We start from the raw sequence: 17,094 nt of genomic DNA, 5'->3' as shown, positions 1-17,094 counted from the left end.
AAAGGACGTTAGGTTTTTTAAGTTTGTATGATTGAGCTACTGTTCAGTATTGTTTTGTTGTTGCACTGTTGATGCAGATTCGTGTTTTGCATGTACAACTCCTTGCTGTAACTACTCTTAAAAGCAAGATGGAGTGCCTTGGTGCGCTCTGCTCTTTCCCCACCATTCAGAAGAAAGTGGCTTCTGCCTTATATTTTTACACTGTGTTGGAGTTCTGATGCTGTTTCTTCTGACCCCGATCATGATCCCTGCAGTGTTCCTGTTGCCTTTGCAGTTTGGATGTTCAGCTGTCCAGACTCAGAGAGCGCAGTGTGCAGTGTTCACTTGGCTCTGTTGCTCTGTAAGATTAACTGTTGTGTATATTTTTATATCTCTGTATATAGCAGTGTAGGTGATGGTACCTTCCATTCGTGTCCCAGATAGTATGCCCTTGAGTAGGCAACTTGAGCGATAGCGATGTGATAATTCTTTTCAGATGCATGCTATGTATAAAACCCTACTTAAAATAAATGTTTGTCTTTTCACTTTCTTTCTAAATTACATCTTTCTATTTAAGTATTTGAAACTGTTGCAGTGACATTTAATGTATAGGCTCCTAGACAGCAGCAGAACTAAACCACTGCAAGCTGTGAAAGAGGACATATATAGACTGGACTCCTAGTTCTTACTCAAAATGGTGTGGGTAAGGGCTGTGCTGTGGGTTTTTTGTTATTTTAACCTAAATACGTCTCATAAATGCACTTGGGATTTTGGAAGATGCCATCTTCAGTTTTTCAGAGGGAGACTTAAAAGGGGCTTCCTGTCATCCTTCCTGGGAGGTCCTGAAATGTAACTACAGTTGTAGCCCAAATCTACACAGCAGTCACTGGAATAATCATTCTGTGCTAGAGCAGGCATTTAATTGTGGGCTTTGTTGCAAGAATGGAGGCCATGTGCTTTCCACAGAAACCTCCTGGGAAAAGAAAGGCATGGCAGTAACCGGTAGAGCTCTGCTTTTAGAATTTACTTCTAAAAATTGACTTGGACTATTTAAGCTGTACCCGTGTCACACTGTACTCCTGTAGCACAGTTAAGGACTGAAATGTGCACATGTATCTTCTCTGCCCTCACTGCTGACACAGTAAGTACAGTTTCCTCTGATTTTGCCAAAAGACTCATGCATGGCCATACCCTTTACCCAGGCCAAGTTGGTTTAGGCTATAGGATCCCACTGGTCAGTAGTGGACTGTATGTAGTATTCAGCATGTAATGAATTGAGAGATAATGGCTTCAGCTATCTGCAGAACCACATCTTTACCTTACCCTAATTAGAACTGATTAACAGAAGATGCAGAGTTCAAGTCCAAAAGGGTTTGCATTCATCTGCATGACCTAAATGTAAGTTTTAGTTAGTGCAGAAGTTTGTCTAAACAGCTGCTGGTGGTGGTAAAGGCTGTGCTCATTACCTGTACTTCATGGAGTACCTCTGCTGCTATAGTGCAGATGGACTGGTGGTGTCAGTATGTATGTATAACCAAGGTTATAAAATAGAATGGCTTTAAAATAACAGTAAGACAAACCCCTGCCTTCTCCTCTAACTTACAGAGCAAAAACATCCATAAAGAACACCGCTGTTTTCTCTCTCATAACATTTTCCACATGCCATTGAAGGCAGAGCAGAGAACTGTTGCATGGACAACACCTTCCTTACTGTCTCCGCTAAGGACCTTGCTTCCTGTGAAAAGTTACTTGCTTCAATTTTGTCTACACCAAAGATCAAAATTCTTGCATCTTAACCATGTACAACTGTCATCTCTCCATGGGAAGCACCAACTGATGGAGGAATGAGTTGGAAAACCCAGCCATTAACCCTTCCGTACAGTGTAAGTTTAAGTTGCAGAAGAGTGAAAGGATGTTTATTTAAGACTTTAACTGATTACCCTCAGAAGGACACAGGGACAGGGAACTAAAAAAAGGCATAGATACCTTCCTTCATAACGTTTGTACTCCATCTTTTGTGTGTTCTTCACTATGGTATGAGAAAAGGTGTGCATAATGAGAACTGAAATATACACATGCTGAATTAGTGATTTAAGAATTTTTGCACTGTGTCACAGAGAGCTGTAAGTTAAGAGGATGTTTATTTTTGAAACCCTCATCCAGAGAGATTCAGCCTTTTTAAAACAGGAGTTGCTTCTCTATCTTGACATTCTTGGTAAGATTCCCTCTGGTAGAGAAAACGGCCTCAAAGATTCTTAAAATGAGGAAGTTCAGACAGTACTTGGTACGTGAGTCGGATCTATTGAATTGAAAACTTCATTCAGATTTTGAAAAATCAGGAGACTCATTTGCACAATTTCAAGGTGGTCTATTTTGAAATTATTACACTGAAAATAGGGCTGTCTCACCAAAATATAGAAAGTGGCAGTTTTACTTGGACTAGGATTTACACTGCTACTGGTCTCCGATGTTACACGCAGCAAGAGATTTTTAAGCTCCAAAAGATTTAAGTGTTCTAAAACCTGATTGAGCCTTCTCATCCAGAAATGTTTAAGATGCCAATATGCATTTCTATATGCCAGTTACAAAGATGCTCAGATCCAGTATTTAGTCATCCAGGAAAAAGTAGTTTCCGCTCTTCTTCTGTTCCACATCCTTAGGAAGAGAAAAAAGGTCAGTGTTACTTGAAGTATCTTTGGCAGATCTGAACATAGCTGAAATAAAGAGACATTTAGCTGAACGCTTTTCTACTTTCTACTGAGTTAGAAGGGACAGTAAAGATCATCTAGTTCCAACCCCCCTGCCATGGGCAGGGACACCTTCCACTAGACCTGGTTGCTCTAAGCCCTGTCCAACCTGGCCTTGAACACTGCCAGGGATGGAGCAGCCACAGCTTCTCTGGGCAACCTGTGCCACCGCCTCAACACCCTCACAGGGAAGAACTTCTTTCTAGCATCTAATCTAAATCTACCCTTTTTCAGTTTAAAGCCACTTCCCTTGTCCTATCCCCCCACATGCCCTTGTAAAAATACCCTCTCCAAATTTCCTGCAGGCCCCCTTTTCTTACTACCTGTTTCACGTGCTGTTCTCTAAACTACCATGTTAGTCTTCACTTTGTTCGTTATTTTAAGAAACTGGCTTTATATTAAATAGTCTTGGCTTCTTTATTGTAGAGGTGCTTCTCTCTTACCTTGATTGAATTGAGTTTGTTTATTCTTGGTCTGTAATTGTTGGGGTCTCTTCTAAAAGTGATTTCAAGTTGAGATAAAAACTTATTCATTCCAGCCAAAAGAGTCTGTGGACTGTTAAGAAAGAAGAACATTCCAGCTCAACTGTCAGAAGTTCTATATTACAGGTAGTTTGATCTCCACCCTGAGCTCATTAGGGTCTGGTAGCACAAGCGCGAGCTGTGTATGACAGACCATGATGTGTTACGCTTTCAGTCAAATCATATCTCAGACAAGAAGTCACAACTACTACTCTCATTCTTCAGCAGTATCTCAGTAATGTTTACTTCATGTGGCTCACATTAACTACTTGGTAATTACACTGGTCTAAAAGCTTCTAGACTGCTCCTCCCAAAGTCTCTGTAATTCACATGTAATTATTTACAGGAATGTATCAAAAGAGACAGCTTTGAAAAAGTGAAACTCATAGAGAGCGTGTGTTACATGTTGCTGTAGAGACTCGGACTTCACTTTGCAAACAGATACGTTGCCCTTAGTACACTGGTTTCTTTTAATACATCTTAAAGCTATTTTCTTAAATACAGTTTACAACTGGTGCTTTTCTTTCATTTCTTACAATGAGTGCTGCTTAATTCTGACAGAAATTTCATTGGTGTGCAGCTCCTTAAAGCTAATTTAAACCAGGAGCTGGTCAAGCTTGGGTCAACCCCATTTTCTTTTGCCTGCTTCAAAACAAAAGCCAGAACCCTTTCAACAGTCTTGGATTACTTTAAATGCAGCTTAAATTTCCATGGGCAGGGATGTTTCACCTTATTTTTGTTGATGCTCCCAATAAACCATTTATTCCTGCCTTGTCCTTCTTGTCTTGCTTACTAATGCAAAGAAACCTCTTACCTGTTGGCAAGTGTGTTCTTGGAAGGAATACCATCAAAAACAATCACGCGATCAGCAAGGTATGTAGCCATGATAAAATCGTGTTCTACCACAAAAGCTGTTTTTTTAGCATGGAGAATGAAACTGAAATTTAAAAAAAGAGAAACAGATATGAATGTGAGCTTATTGTAAAACTACTGGAAACTTCAGTTCTTTGTCCCGTCACGTCTACTTTACCGTTTAATGACTCTAGCAGCCATTAGACGTTGTTCAGAGTCCAGATACGCTGAGGGTTCATCAATCAGGTAGACATCAGCAGGTTTACCAAGACAAAGAGCTAATGCAACACGCTGCAACTCACCCCCGGACAATGTTTGAACCTATCAGGGTGGGTAGAAGGCGGCTGTGTTTAGTTCAGATACAGGTAGAAAACTAAAGAAGAAAAGTTAGGATGTTTTGGGCAATTCATACCTCTTGGTCAATGATGTTTTCTATTTGAAGAGGTTTCATGACATCAGTTACAAACTGGGGGTGGGTGTAGGCATCTCTGATCTTCTCATGCAGTAGCTGACGGACACTTCCCTAGTAAAAGAAAAATGCTGCCACTCAGTTGTATGCACCACACCATAAAAAACCAAGAAGAAATAAAAAGTAATAGAGCTTTCTCTTCTGGACATAAAGAAACTTGATCCATGTACTACAAACACGCTTTTTGAAGCGATCACAATATAATAAAATAAGGTTTAAACATACTGTAGATTTAGGACTGATCTTCTGTGGTTTGTAGCTGACATTTAGGACCGGAACCTCGCCTATGAAAAGGTAAAATTTATAATGAAAACAAGAGCCTGTGCAGTGTCTTCAAAACAAGTTTCAACTAAGGTATTAAGCACTACCTCCTTCATCAGGTGTAAGTCTTCCTGCAAGCATCCGGATAAATGTAGTTTTGCCAGTTCCTAAAATAAAATGCAAGTTATAAATTATTTCTGACTTTTTAGTAACTTAGACCTCTAGCAATTAAGTCACTGATACAAAAAGATAGAAGACTTCATGAAGAATACATTTTCAAGTTAGACTGCTTTAATTCCTATGTTCACTTCCAGCAAGCAGCACTTACTATTATTTTTTCAAAAGGAAGAGACATCTAAAGCTACAAGAGTTGACTTGTGGCTAAGCTCACCAGCTCAACTGTCATCCTAAATTCTCAAAATGGGGAAAACAGACAAACCCAATGCCATCATTAACATTCAATAATTTCAAGTTCCTGCTATTCAGAGAGCAAGCTCATGGCACAGCATCTTCACTAGGAAACAGTTAAACCTGACTGAAGCCCACTCATTTTGAAGTGGCTTTAGGAGCATATTTAAGGCTGCAGAAGCAGTTTCTTACCATTTTCCCCTAACATCACCATAATTTCAGAATCTGTGAATTCTCCAGCTACTATGGATAGTTCAAATTCTCCCATCTTTTTTTTCATTCCTGGATATTTGTACATACACATCTTTTTAACCTCTTCTTCATTAGCTGTCTCAGCCACTTTAAACACCAGAGATGCATCTCGAAACCTTAGATTTTCTGTTGGAACATAGCCATCTAAGAAAATATTTATGCCTAAAAAGGGAGGAAAAAATATCATTAAAAAAGGTCTACAACAGAGCAATACAACATGAATTTCAGTTCTTGGCTGTGAATTCCCATTGGAAAAGAATAACACGGGATTTTAAAGGGCATGTTAAAAGAGGTGACAAACTCTCCTATTTGAAGTGTTTATGTTATGCAAAATGAATGAAGGATCTTAATAAAATCACAGAAAGGCTGTAGAAGCTCTCCTGCAAACCTGCTATTAGTCACACGCATAGAGTTTAAAGAAATTACTGCTGCTGGACCCGTTCTCACAAAACCAGTTTCTACCAAGTCTCAGTTTTACAAGCGTGGCCAATTCAGTTGAATGCTACACACCTCTGTGCCATGCAAACTCTCTCCTGACCTTTCTCCACTATTTATAGGGTATTCTGCGTAACTCCACTGTTCACTAAACACCTGCAAGTATCAAAATTATGCCCCTAGCAAGAGACAAAGGGCATTTGGTTTTGGGTTGAGGTATAAATTTAGGATCATGCAAAACAGAAATGCTGCACAAAATAAAATGGGAATTTGTCAGTTACTGAACTGTAATAAGAAGAGGACACATTCCCATAATAGACAAGTAGCACTTTGGTAACCTTTTTTCTTCCCTAGAATTTTCTGGGACATGTTTAAGAAGAAAAATATGGCAAGAATTACCTTCTCTTACACTGAAAGGCATGGTAACAACACCATAAGCACTTGGCACACCGTACAGGCAGCAGATAAAGTCAGAGAGATAATCTAACACGCTTAGATCATGCTCTACGACAATAATGTACCTGAAAAATAGAGCCAGAGAGATGCTTTTACACTTCAGTACAAAATAGTTTTTCTTTCTTTCTTACTCTAGTCATGCATAAGCAAAAGCTATCAACGTGATTTTCATTTAATATGGTTTCTTTGCTTTATGCTAAATACAGTTCAAATCTCTGACAAGCATTTTTTTCAAATGTTCCAATAAGCAAGTTTGAAGTCCATCTTCAGCGTAAATTGGCAGGTTCTTTATGTAAGTGGAAGGATATTGACTAGAACAAAAAATATTTAGCACATTTTAAGAAAAAAAGAAAACTTCATGAGAAGGGGATGGAACAGCAATATTCAGGTGAAAAATAACCACCTGTATTTTCACATCCTTATTACAAAATATTGAAGTACTACAGCAACTATAGGAAATAAGTTTCCAAAATGCAAAGCAATAGCATATTACTGACTTAGAATTAAACATCTGTTAGTGCACCATGTTGAGAAGTCAGCACTTCTAGGTAGATGGGCTGGATGCTTATTCCCTCTGTAAACAGACGTATTATTACAATCTAGCAAAACATTTGAAGTTTGCACTTACCTGTCAGGGTTTATTAGGGATCGAATAGTGATGGCAGCCTTCAAGCGCTGCTTGACATCTAGGTAGCTAGAAGGTTCATCAAACATGAAGCTAGCCCCAAAAGAAAGAGTAATGTCTTGGTGAATGCAAACTTTATACATATTCAAACCTAGTACTAACATTTCAACCATTAAATTCACAGAACTAAACTACTATCATTATTTACACTGACAAAAGAGACACGAAGAATGGGAATTATGTACTGACACCTGCCTTGAATCTCTGATGACTGCCACGTGAAATGATTAAATGGTTTAAGTGTTACTTTGCTGAAAGCTCTGACAAAGTTATTAAATGTCACAAGATACCAGCAATCAGTTAGGAATCCCATGCACTCAGTTCTGATTCAGCATAAATGTAACATGAAAAGTACAAAAGCACTTGGGAAGACTGGAAGAAGTATATCTTCCAAAAGAGAAAAACAACAAAGCAAACAAGAAAACCCACCCAAAACCTGCACCAACCAAAAAAAGAAGGCCCAGCCAAACAGAAAAGCTACAGCTCAAACAAACAATTTTAAACAAATGAACAAAAAAATAACACAACCCCCCACCCCGTAAATCTTGTGATTAGGAAACAGCATGGACTAGACGGGAATTTCCTGCTTGCAAGACAGGAGAAGAGGGACCCAAGTTCCTAGAGGTGGGGAAGCACCTGTCCATTTCTTATTCAGAGATGCTATGCGAGGTAAGCTGTCAAATGGAGTACACTTATGTGGGATTAGGAAAGGGTGCTGAAGTTGTGATGCTGAAATTTAATGTTGGCCTCTGAAATTAGCAATTTCCTAGCACATGAAGTATAAATCCCCCAGAGATTATATGTGGAGTAAACATGGATCTCAGCTGCCGAGTTGGTAAAAACAATTTTTTCTTTGTAAATCCTTTTCTATAAATATTTCTAACAAAGGTATCATTTCTGACAATAAATGTAAATCCAGAGGACCTCATTCTGAGACAGATTATTAGAAGCAATATATAACAGAAGTAAATTAAACATACATATCAGCCTTCTGAATGCAAACAACTGCACAAGCAAATCTCTGAAGTTCTCCTCCTGAAAGGTCCTCAACATTCCTTTCCTTCAGATGGGTTAAGTCTGCAAACAAGTGGTTAATTTGAGATATGTTATAACCAACACAACAATTCATGTTTTTATTACCTACAGAAACATGTGTAATCACAGCAGACATCCTACACAGAGGAAAAACCAGAAAGAAGTAAAATAAGTGTTCAGTTTACAAGTAACATTATGATACTTCTATATAAGTCACTGCAAGTTATGGCTGCTCTGCAGCATCAGCTCATTAATTTGCATGGCTGCACTGTGCAGAAGAATTCCATTTCTGTGTGATTTTCCACCATCCATTTCGTAAGATTCCCAGCCCTAAAAACAAACTGCAACAGTTTCAAAAGTGTTTCTTGTTAGACCTGGCTGAAGAGTTCTGATTTTCAGGAAAATCAAGTCTCCCAAATGTGACAGCTGATGGGCAAAGCCAGTATCCTCTCATCAGCTTCATGAAAGCCAATTTCAAGTATATACTGTTTCACTACCAAGTTAAGCAGTAATCAAGGACCACACTCTGAGTGGCACAATGCAGCCCCAACCATTACCAACCAGATCTACCACGAAGAACCCTGTTGTTAAATTTAGCAACACCTGAATTCAAAGCACTTAACAAAAACTTACCACGGCTGGACTATGCAGGTGTTCTTCTTATTAACTGCATTATTCTCAAAAGACAGTACTACTCCCATTATAATTTGCTATATACAGGTTTTTAAATTGAAATAAAATAAAATCTTTCGGGGTTTTCTGTAGTTGGATAATATTTTCTATATGCAATGGCTCTCCACGAGGGGTGCTAAAATTTTGCCAGAGTTGTAAGCAAGCAAGAGAAGCAGATGGTAACCAGAATTTTTCCAGATTTAAAAATAAACACTTTCAACCATGAAACAGAAATTGCACTGGATTCTGTCAACTAGCATTTATCTATTAGTTAGCCTTTGCCACTAGAAAGTATTATTTGCATGGGTTCAGGTATGCTGATAGCAAGCCCTAGGTTTTAAACTAAAGCATCTTTATTTCCACCTCCTCCCTTTTTTAAATGGTATAATTAAATCTATTATCATATTAGCAGTAACTTTTTTTTTCCCAGTAAGTATGAATTTCTCTAATGTTTAATTAACAAATACACTTACCAAGCTGCTGACACACAACAGTTTGTGTCTTGGTTTCATCCTTCCTATCCAGAATTGATCCCACTGTTCCCTGCATGACAGATAACAGTAATTAAGAAAAAATAAATCTTCAAACACAAGAGAAGTATTAAAGGAGAGGCTCCCAGCTTCCTCTCAGCTCATGAGATTTCTCACCTTTGCCGCTTTAGGGATCTGGTCCACGTACTGAGGTTTAATGATAGCTTTTAGGTCATCTTCCAGGATCTTGGTAAAGTAATTTTGCAATTCAGATCCTCGGAAATAAGTCAAAATTTCTTGCCAGTCTGGTGGATCCTGTGACAAAATTAAAGCCTGAGTTTACTTCCACCATTCTAAAAACATTACTAAAAATAAACAATTACAAAATTCTGATCAATACAGTGAACAGAATATGCTTGCAAGATAAAAAAAGCCTGGAAATAGTTACCAAACTGTGATGCTGCCTCTGCAAAGTTTCCATTAAAAAAAAAAAAAAAGAAAGAAAATATTTGTAATTGCAAAATGGAGGGGCAGAAGTTCAGATATTTTCCTCCAGGTGTCACTAACCCTTTAAAGAAAAAGCATTTTAAATTTCCACTCAAGACATCCAAAACTTTCCTTAAACAGTCAAAAAGCCATTATGAGTGAAACTACCTGATGGGGAAAATGGTAGTGTGGATTAGTGTAACTGCACTTTTTAGCTATGTGATCCAGATAACCCAAAGGAAAAGGAATTCACTGGTAACATCAACTTGCACAAAAGATGCAATAAAATTTGGGCATTTTCTCTGCTTCTAGCAAACATTGCCAAGGAAACAGAAGAAGACAAAGGGAAAATGACCAAAAAAACCAACCAACCAACAAAAAAAAAAAAGACTAAAACACCCAAATTTTTAAGGAAAAAAAATAAAATAAAATAAAAAGAACTGTTGAGAGCAGCCACCCAGGAAAAACTCACAACTTGTACAGTTTTGTTTTACACAGCAAACTACTCTGAATGGTGCCGAGGTACTTATTTTGATGGTAAACAGCAGCACGGAAACAGCAACACAGCCATATTTCCAAACCAAGCAAATACACAGAGGAAATGCTTCATAAGTTTTACAGCAGAAGCAACATGGAAGATTCAATTCATACCACGTGTTTCTGTGGTCATAATGATTTGGTTCTTCACAGGGAAGTCTGATTTTGGAAGCATGGTAATTCAATTACGTACACATTCAGAAAGTCAAAAGTTTTGCTATTTCTGCAATACTACCACCTGAAACAAGAAGTCCACAAAAGAACATATACCAAACTTGAATGAGAATGGAAAATATAGCTGGGAAATTATTATTTCTTTGTAGTTTTAAGTGGAGGCCATGAAATGAATGATTTATTAAAACATTACTCTTTCAGGAAGAGATGAAGAAAGTTTGAACACACTCACTCTTACAAGTCCTTCTTTAAAGAAAGAAAGTGAGCATTAGAATTCAATTGTCACCGTGTAAGTTGAAGGTGTGAAGGTCATAACTGAAATAGTCTGACATAAACAGTCACAGAAGTTACTGTTTATGTCTTTTCTCTAATAATATTCACTCTTGGAGCAGTGCTAGCTAAAGAAATGCCTGTAAATTATTTTCCTTGCTGACTGCACAGTTTGACATAGCGTAAAAGACGTGGGTTTATGATCTTCCATGAACACCATCAGATTACAAGTTGTTCTATGCCTGGTTCTCAAAAAATACTATCAAAATTTCTAAGTTCCTAACAACATGAAGAAACTAAGGATTTTCAGAAATCAGTATTACAGTGTACAGTGGGAAGTATCTTCAACAACTTGTAACAACAACGTATTTTATAAGAGATCATCTTCAAAGGAAAAAAAGATAAAAAAGCCTAAGCAATCACAAGGATACATGGTTAAGTGCTCATAAATTTTGGAGTTGTTCAAATAAAATCAATGCTGAACTTGGAAGAAACTTCATGACTTGAGTTACCTAAATACCTTGATGGGAAAAAAGGTAAACTATGCAGGAAAAAAAGCTGTCATTTTTAAAGACTTATTAAAAAAACCCTTAAGTGTGACTTAAAGACAGAAACCTATTTTTGATATTTCTATTTAGTGAGTTACTATTATAATTAGTATCCTTTTCTTCCTTGAAACATATACAGACTTTACAAAAAAAGCTTTTGTTAACAACATCCTTCTGCTATTGTTTCTGTGTAGAGTAGGTCATCGGCTGTTTAAGAGGGGAAGTGCAAACGTCCTTGCAAATTCTACATCGTTCACATACAAAATCCAGTGAAAAAATAACACCACAGCTATCTACAATGCCAACTCTACTTTATTGCCGATACATACATCATATTTTCCAAGATTTGGCTTCTGTTTTCCTGCTAAAATTTTCAAGGCAGTTGATTTTCCAATACCATTGGTTCCAACCAATCCCAGTACTTCACCTGGACGAGGGATAGGCAACCTGTACACGACATTGATACATTTGGATTACATTAATGCCATCACACATCAACATTTAATGGTAAAGTAAATGTTACAATGTGTTTTCAGACTTTCTGATTATTTCAGCCTACTTTGTTAGCTTGCCAATAGATACATAAATTAAATCAATATTCCTTAATAATAGATAGTAAGAAAGATTTAAGAGCAGTCTGTTCTTTAAAGAGGAGCTCAGCAAAATGAGCACTAAAATTGTATTTCATTGTAATACTTTTTAATAAGAAAGTAATTAAATAAATTAAGTAAAAAAATAAAAAAGGAAGCTACTAAGGTAATAACTGAGAACACCTTGATGTGCACTGTTTGGACTATCAAAACCCTTGAATTTTTGTCTCTTATATTGGCTGAAAAATAAAATACCTGTGAAGTTTGAAGGCATTGGCACAATATCTATGTGTTGTTTCTTTCTCCAGGTTGCTAGGTAAGTTAACAATTGACAAGGCTCCAAAAGGACATTTCTGTAATTGAAAGAAATATATGGATTAGTGGTGCACTCAAACAATTTATTAGCAAAATGCTATATTCTGTACTGTACCTAGCTGTGCTTTCAAATACTTCTAAATGAACTTTCACCAAATTACTTGACTTCTAGTTACAGTCAACTTTCCAAAGATGTTCTATGACACATATTCAAATTAAATAGTTAGCAATTTAGATTGTCAGCCCAGAATACAAATAAGGCACACTGCATATATCCTCTAGCTCTTTTACATGAACATCCCTCTACTGCTATATGTCTACAGACACAAACCCAAACAAAATCAAAGCCACAAATAGAAAGTTACAACCCACACCCTGCAACCTAACCAGTTCAGTAAACTGACACAGTACTTCGCTTTCTCTACAGTAACAATTATCAAGGTGTGATTAGTCAGGGGAAAACCCTGCTTTTTGAAGTTGCAGTATGCATTACTAAATATTAACAGCAAAATCAGGAAAATTTTATCATTTTAAATAAAGCAGCCTTTTACCTTGATGCAAATACCACAGCCAATACAAAGTGTTTCTGAGATCCAAGCTATTTTGCTCTGTGATACGACTTCTATGCAAAGTTTTCCTGGTGAAAAAAAAAAAGAGTAAAATTAACTCACAAAAGTTTCTGATAAATCAGAGCTTTCACCAGTACAACTAAATTCCACAGAGGAACATGTAACCGATTAACATTCACTGAAGCTTCGTCTCATTCAAAGACTATGAATTGTTCCTGGCTTCAGGCTTTATGAAACAAAGCATGAATGATAAACAAAAACGTATGAATAACAAAAACCTAGTTTCTCCTAATAGAATGTTACTTAAAACTTCTCCAATTGCTTAAATACTTGGTTAAAGTACATCTCTTACCCATTCGAACCACAGGACAACTCTTCTTGCATTCTTGCCGGCATTTCTTTGGCTTACACTTGTCATGGTTGACAATAGCAATTCTTGTTAATTTGTCTGCCATAATGCACAATTCGGGTTACATACATACACCAATTCTGAGGAGGAAAAGCGATAGTCTCCCAGACCTTAAGGAAAAAAAAAAAATCCAAAAGAGAACATAATTACTGACATCATAGACATATATATCTCTCTCTAAACATACACATCTGAAGTTACTACTAGCAGAGTTCAGAGACGTAAAAAGCAAAATGATTTGATGTTCTTCCTCTTTTAAGCAACATGGCAAACAGGGCAAAGTCTCAGATACAAGTAGTACAGGTACCCGTATGTAAATAACTGTATAAATCTTTCGTGTCAGCTTTCCATCCCATTACTATTTCTCCACTGTAAAAATAAAACTGCGATTATATCTGAAAATGTATTTGTTTCCAAGAAAAACATGTTGTAATATGAACAGAAGAATCTATACTGCTGCAAATTTCAGATTCACAAGCTGCCTTCTGTAACGTAACCTTGTTCATGCTACAGTGTCTGCTAAAGTTAAATTGTGACTACAACTATTACTCCAAGAATCTGATTATACTAATTTTCCAAACTCTATGCCAATATCCCACATTAAATTGTTAAAATACTGTAAAATTTAATCCAGTTTTCAAAGTGAAAATCTGTAGCTGCATATAGAAAAGTAACTCCAAGCAATATAAACAGACATACGTGATGATGTTTGATTCTTTCATCTTGAGTTTCATTAGTATTTGAATAGCTACACTTACATTCTGCATTTCCTAATACAGTATCAATAACTATAAAATGACATAAAACCGTAAGATATTCCAATAAAAATAATCAAGATTCTTTATAAAATTATTTTCAGAAGAGAAAGGTGTTGAAGTACTGATTAGATATTCCTGAAATTGCCAATAATTGCCTTCAAAGAGTGAAATTACTACTTGTACTCCTCTACATAACTGTCTCTTCCCTTGCCTAGATATCTGTAATGCACACTGACAAGCACTGGATTGTACTGGGAATTTATATCAATAATTGTAGCTTAGAGGAGGGAAGGACAAAGAATTTTAAATGTAAGCCTTGATAGATTAACAAAAAAAAAAAAAAAAGGGAGAAAAAAAGGTAAAATGTATTTTACAGTACATTCATATTTCCTTTACCATATTCACACATAATACTGAGAATGACAGTAATAATGACCTTATCTTCCTATGAGCAACACACCTAAGGACAACTGTCCACTTGCTCCTGCTCCAGAACAACAAATTAAGAGACTCTTGGAAGTTTACAAGATATTACAGGTGACAAACAGATCTTTGTTAAGTCTGAAATAAAGACTATAACTAAAGTACAAGGCACTTCCAGTTCAACACCACTAAAAAAAGCAATGGTAGCTCTGCAGATGATGCCAATTCAAAATAATTTCAATACAGTGCAATATGCAACAAAGACTACTGGGAAGAAGTCTCAATAGTTCAGGTTTCCACACAGTCCCTACATGCATTTCCTTTCAAGAAAAGGATTCCAACTTTTACTATTAAAGAAAGATTAAAGAAAGTATTCTTTGTTGGATGTCCATCTCATCTTTGCCCCACCAAACCGAGGTATCCTGCAGTGGTTTAGATTATTTACTACATACAGCTATCATATGAAGAAAGGTCATGACTTTTAATTTCCTGAAAGAAGCAAGGATAAAACAGGTGTATGGCACATTTTTCATGTTAAACTCCATCCCTCCCTAAACTCACCTGTGAACTTCAGCTGGAAGTAATCCTACAGATACTACTGTAATATGAAAGAAAGGAAGAGACTGGCATCTAACTGGGAGCAGCAGTCAGAAATGAAGATGTTATTTTATCTGTAAATCCATTATTACCATAGTTACGAATATGTTACGCGGTTCCTTTCAGAAGTGGTAGTCCTACTCCTCCATTTCCAAAGCATTTTTAAACCGATGTCTAAAGATATTCTTCATCAGATATAAATGAATTATTAGTCATGCTGTCAACCTTACTGTGGCAGTTTCTACTTTGAATGTTTAAGTTTTTTTCGTTAATCTTTTACCACTTCCTAAGCCAAAAATCCCTCATATAACATAGTTGATGTTTCCAAATAAATGATTGAATACTGAAAAAAAGATTTTAAAAGTTCTGTATCCTCAGACCAGATTGACAAAGTAGGGGTGAACACTGCAGTTAACATCCACACATCAGGCCAATAGGCATGGAATAATGGGTTTGCAATTCTCACTTTAATATATAACAAGAAACTGAAAGTCTTATTCTCAAAAACTATAACGATGTTTGAGTCGGGGTAATTTTTTAGGAGTCAGATACTAGATTTTGTCAGTGCTTCAAAGAGAGATACATTCTTTGGGAATATAGCTCAGTGCTTTTCATAGAAGTCCTGTAATTCACAGTGCATAGAGTATTTGTGGGTTGGTTTCCCAAAGGAAATGCCTAATTTGGGTCAGACCTTTCTCCAACCATGCCTGTGTGGGTAAGTACCTTGAGCAAAAAGACCACATGTGTATCTTCCAGGCAGGGCTCTCCCTGTTAGTTATCTTAGCTCTAACTAGCATGCAAACTATTTCTATGGGTTAGAAAAGCAAGGTCTAGAAGATTATGCTGCTGTACCTCAGGAGCTTGTCTCCCCTGTGCAACCTCCCAAGCCTCTGTTGCCTGAGCAGTGCAGATAGCAGACCAGACAAACCCTCCTCTCAGCCATACACCCTTCTAGTCTGGTGCTTAGTCTCCAGCTCCAAAGCAGGAGAACGGGATGAGGGTTGCTCTAAAAGACCAAGGCTTGAAACAATCAGTTCTGGTCACCCATCTCAGCAAGCTGAGATAATCAGACTGAAGTTTACACTACTGTCCATTGCTGAATCAGACTGTGGATGGTAAGTGAAAAAAGTGCCTATTTTTTTTTCCCCCTTCCAACCTACTTGTAAGGGAAAACGCCCATATGAGGTGAAGAGTTTTGAAGGTCCACAGAAGTAAGTACACCAAGCACCTATGAAGTGCTTGGTGGGGGGACCAGAACTAATGACCTGGCATGAGGCATACGCTCGTGCCTCCCTGCTCCCATTACATGATGGAAGTGTCAGTTTATCCAAAACTCTCCAGAGGTCTTAAGCTATTTTCAGAAAAAAAAAAAAAAAAATAAATTGTGACTTCTTTCACTTCTGCAAAATTTCTAAGACTGTCCTGATGTCTGTGATGACAACTCTCCACAAGAGAAAATAAAAATAATCAGTTCTACTGAGAAATGACAACTCAGAGCAGTTTAAACAAGACTGTCCAAACCCAGACTGAACTCAAGTTATGTATTTATACGCAGTTACTTTAGTGGTATTTGACTTAACATACTGAATAGGATGGTCTGATTTCAAGATGCAGACAGCAGAACTCTCAGTACACTGACGACAGGTCAGCAACACATACAACATGAATACTCTACAATATAGCATGTATACAGTAATTGCTAAGTACAGTCAGCAACTTAAAGGCAGGAGAAACTGGTATTCAGAAGCATTTAAATTTATGTCTGTACTTCTCCTTTCCAAATCAAGAACAAAACAAGAAAAGAAAGAACAAATATATTTTCATACTGACTACAAGAATAAAGCATTATTTTGAAGTAGTGAAATTATGATGGAGTGACAACAGAAAATCTTTCCAGAATGATGGACTGACAACACAGATGAAAGAATGAGAGGAACAACTGCTAAGTGAGGAAATAAAAAGTTCTAACAACCTTGACAGTTATCATTTATTGAAGCCAAATGCTGCCCATTAAGTCCGTTTATGACACCTAGCACAAACATTAAAACATCTGAAAATAAGACAGAAGCATGTTATCACAAGCATTTTAAGTCAGCTCTCTCAGGCTCTATGACAAAGCTGCTGTTCTCTCTGAGAAACCTGAATAAATTAAAAAAGAAAAAAATTAAAAAAGAAA

General features: G+C 37.0%; 1 protein-coding gene across 1 annotated transcript; it reads right to left on the bottom strand.

Moving 5' to 3' along the window:
* Positions 1 to 2,103: 2,103 nt before the first annotated feature.
* Positions 2,104 to 13,249, bottom strand: ABCE1 (ATP-binding cassette, sub-family E (OABP), member 1). The gene is made up of 17 exons (XM_010013577.1): positions 13,084 to 13,249; positions 12,714 to 12,799; positions 12,103 to 12,200; positions 11,587 to 11,704; positions 9,420 to 9,557; positions 9,246 to 9,315; positions 8,046 to 8,142; positions 7,009 to 7,098; positions 6,324 to 6,445; positions 5,430 to 5,651; positions 4,937 to 4,996; positions 4,794 to 4,852; positions 4,512 to 4,622; positions 4,278 to 4,420; positions 4,062 to 4,184; positions 3,170 to 3,281; positions 2,104 to 2,634 (listed from the first exon to the last, which is right to left on the bottom strand). Exons 1-17 carry the CDS (start codon positions 13,184 to 13,186, stop codon positions 2,587 to 2,589), a joined length of 1,800 nt encoding a protein of 599 aa, XP_010011879.1. The 5' UTR covers positions 13,187 to 13,249; the 3' UTR covers positions 2,104 to 2,586.
* Between the last annotated feature and the right edge of the window lie 3,845 nt (positions 13,250 to 17,094).

The sequence above is a fragment of the Nestor notabilis genome, unplaced genomic scaffold, assembly GCF_000696875.1.
Source record: "Nestor notabilis isolate BGI_N333 unplaced genomic scaffold, ASM69687v1 scaffold33464, whole genome shotgun sequence".
NCBI classification, from domain to species: Eukaryota; Metazoa; Chordata; class Aves; order Psittaciformes; family Psittacidae; genus Nestor; species Nestor notabilis.
Note: the sequence above shows the minus strand (reverse complement) of the source record. Positions and strands in the feature narration are given on the sequence as shown.

Coding starts and splice junctions, on each gene's coding strand:
- ABCE1 (XM_010013577.1), bottom strand. CDS start 13,186: ATGGCAGACAAATTAACAAGAATTGCTATTGTCAACCATGACAAGTGT. Junction 4,623..4,793: donor AGATCAGTCCTAAATCTACA/GTATGTTTAAAC, acceptor TTCTTTTACTAG/GGAAGTGTCCGTCAGCTACT. Junction 2,635..3,169: donor ACAAACTCAATTCAATCAAG/GTAAGAGAGAAG, acceptor TCTCTTCCTAAG/GATGTGGAACAGAAGAAGAG.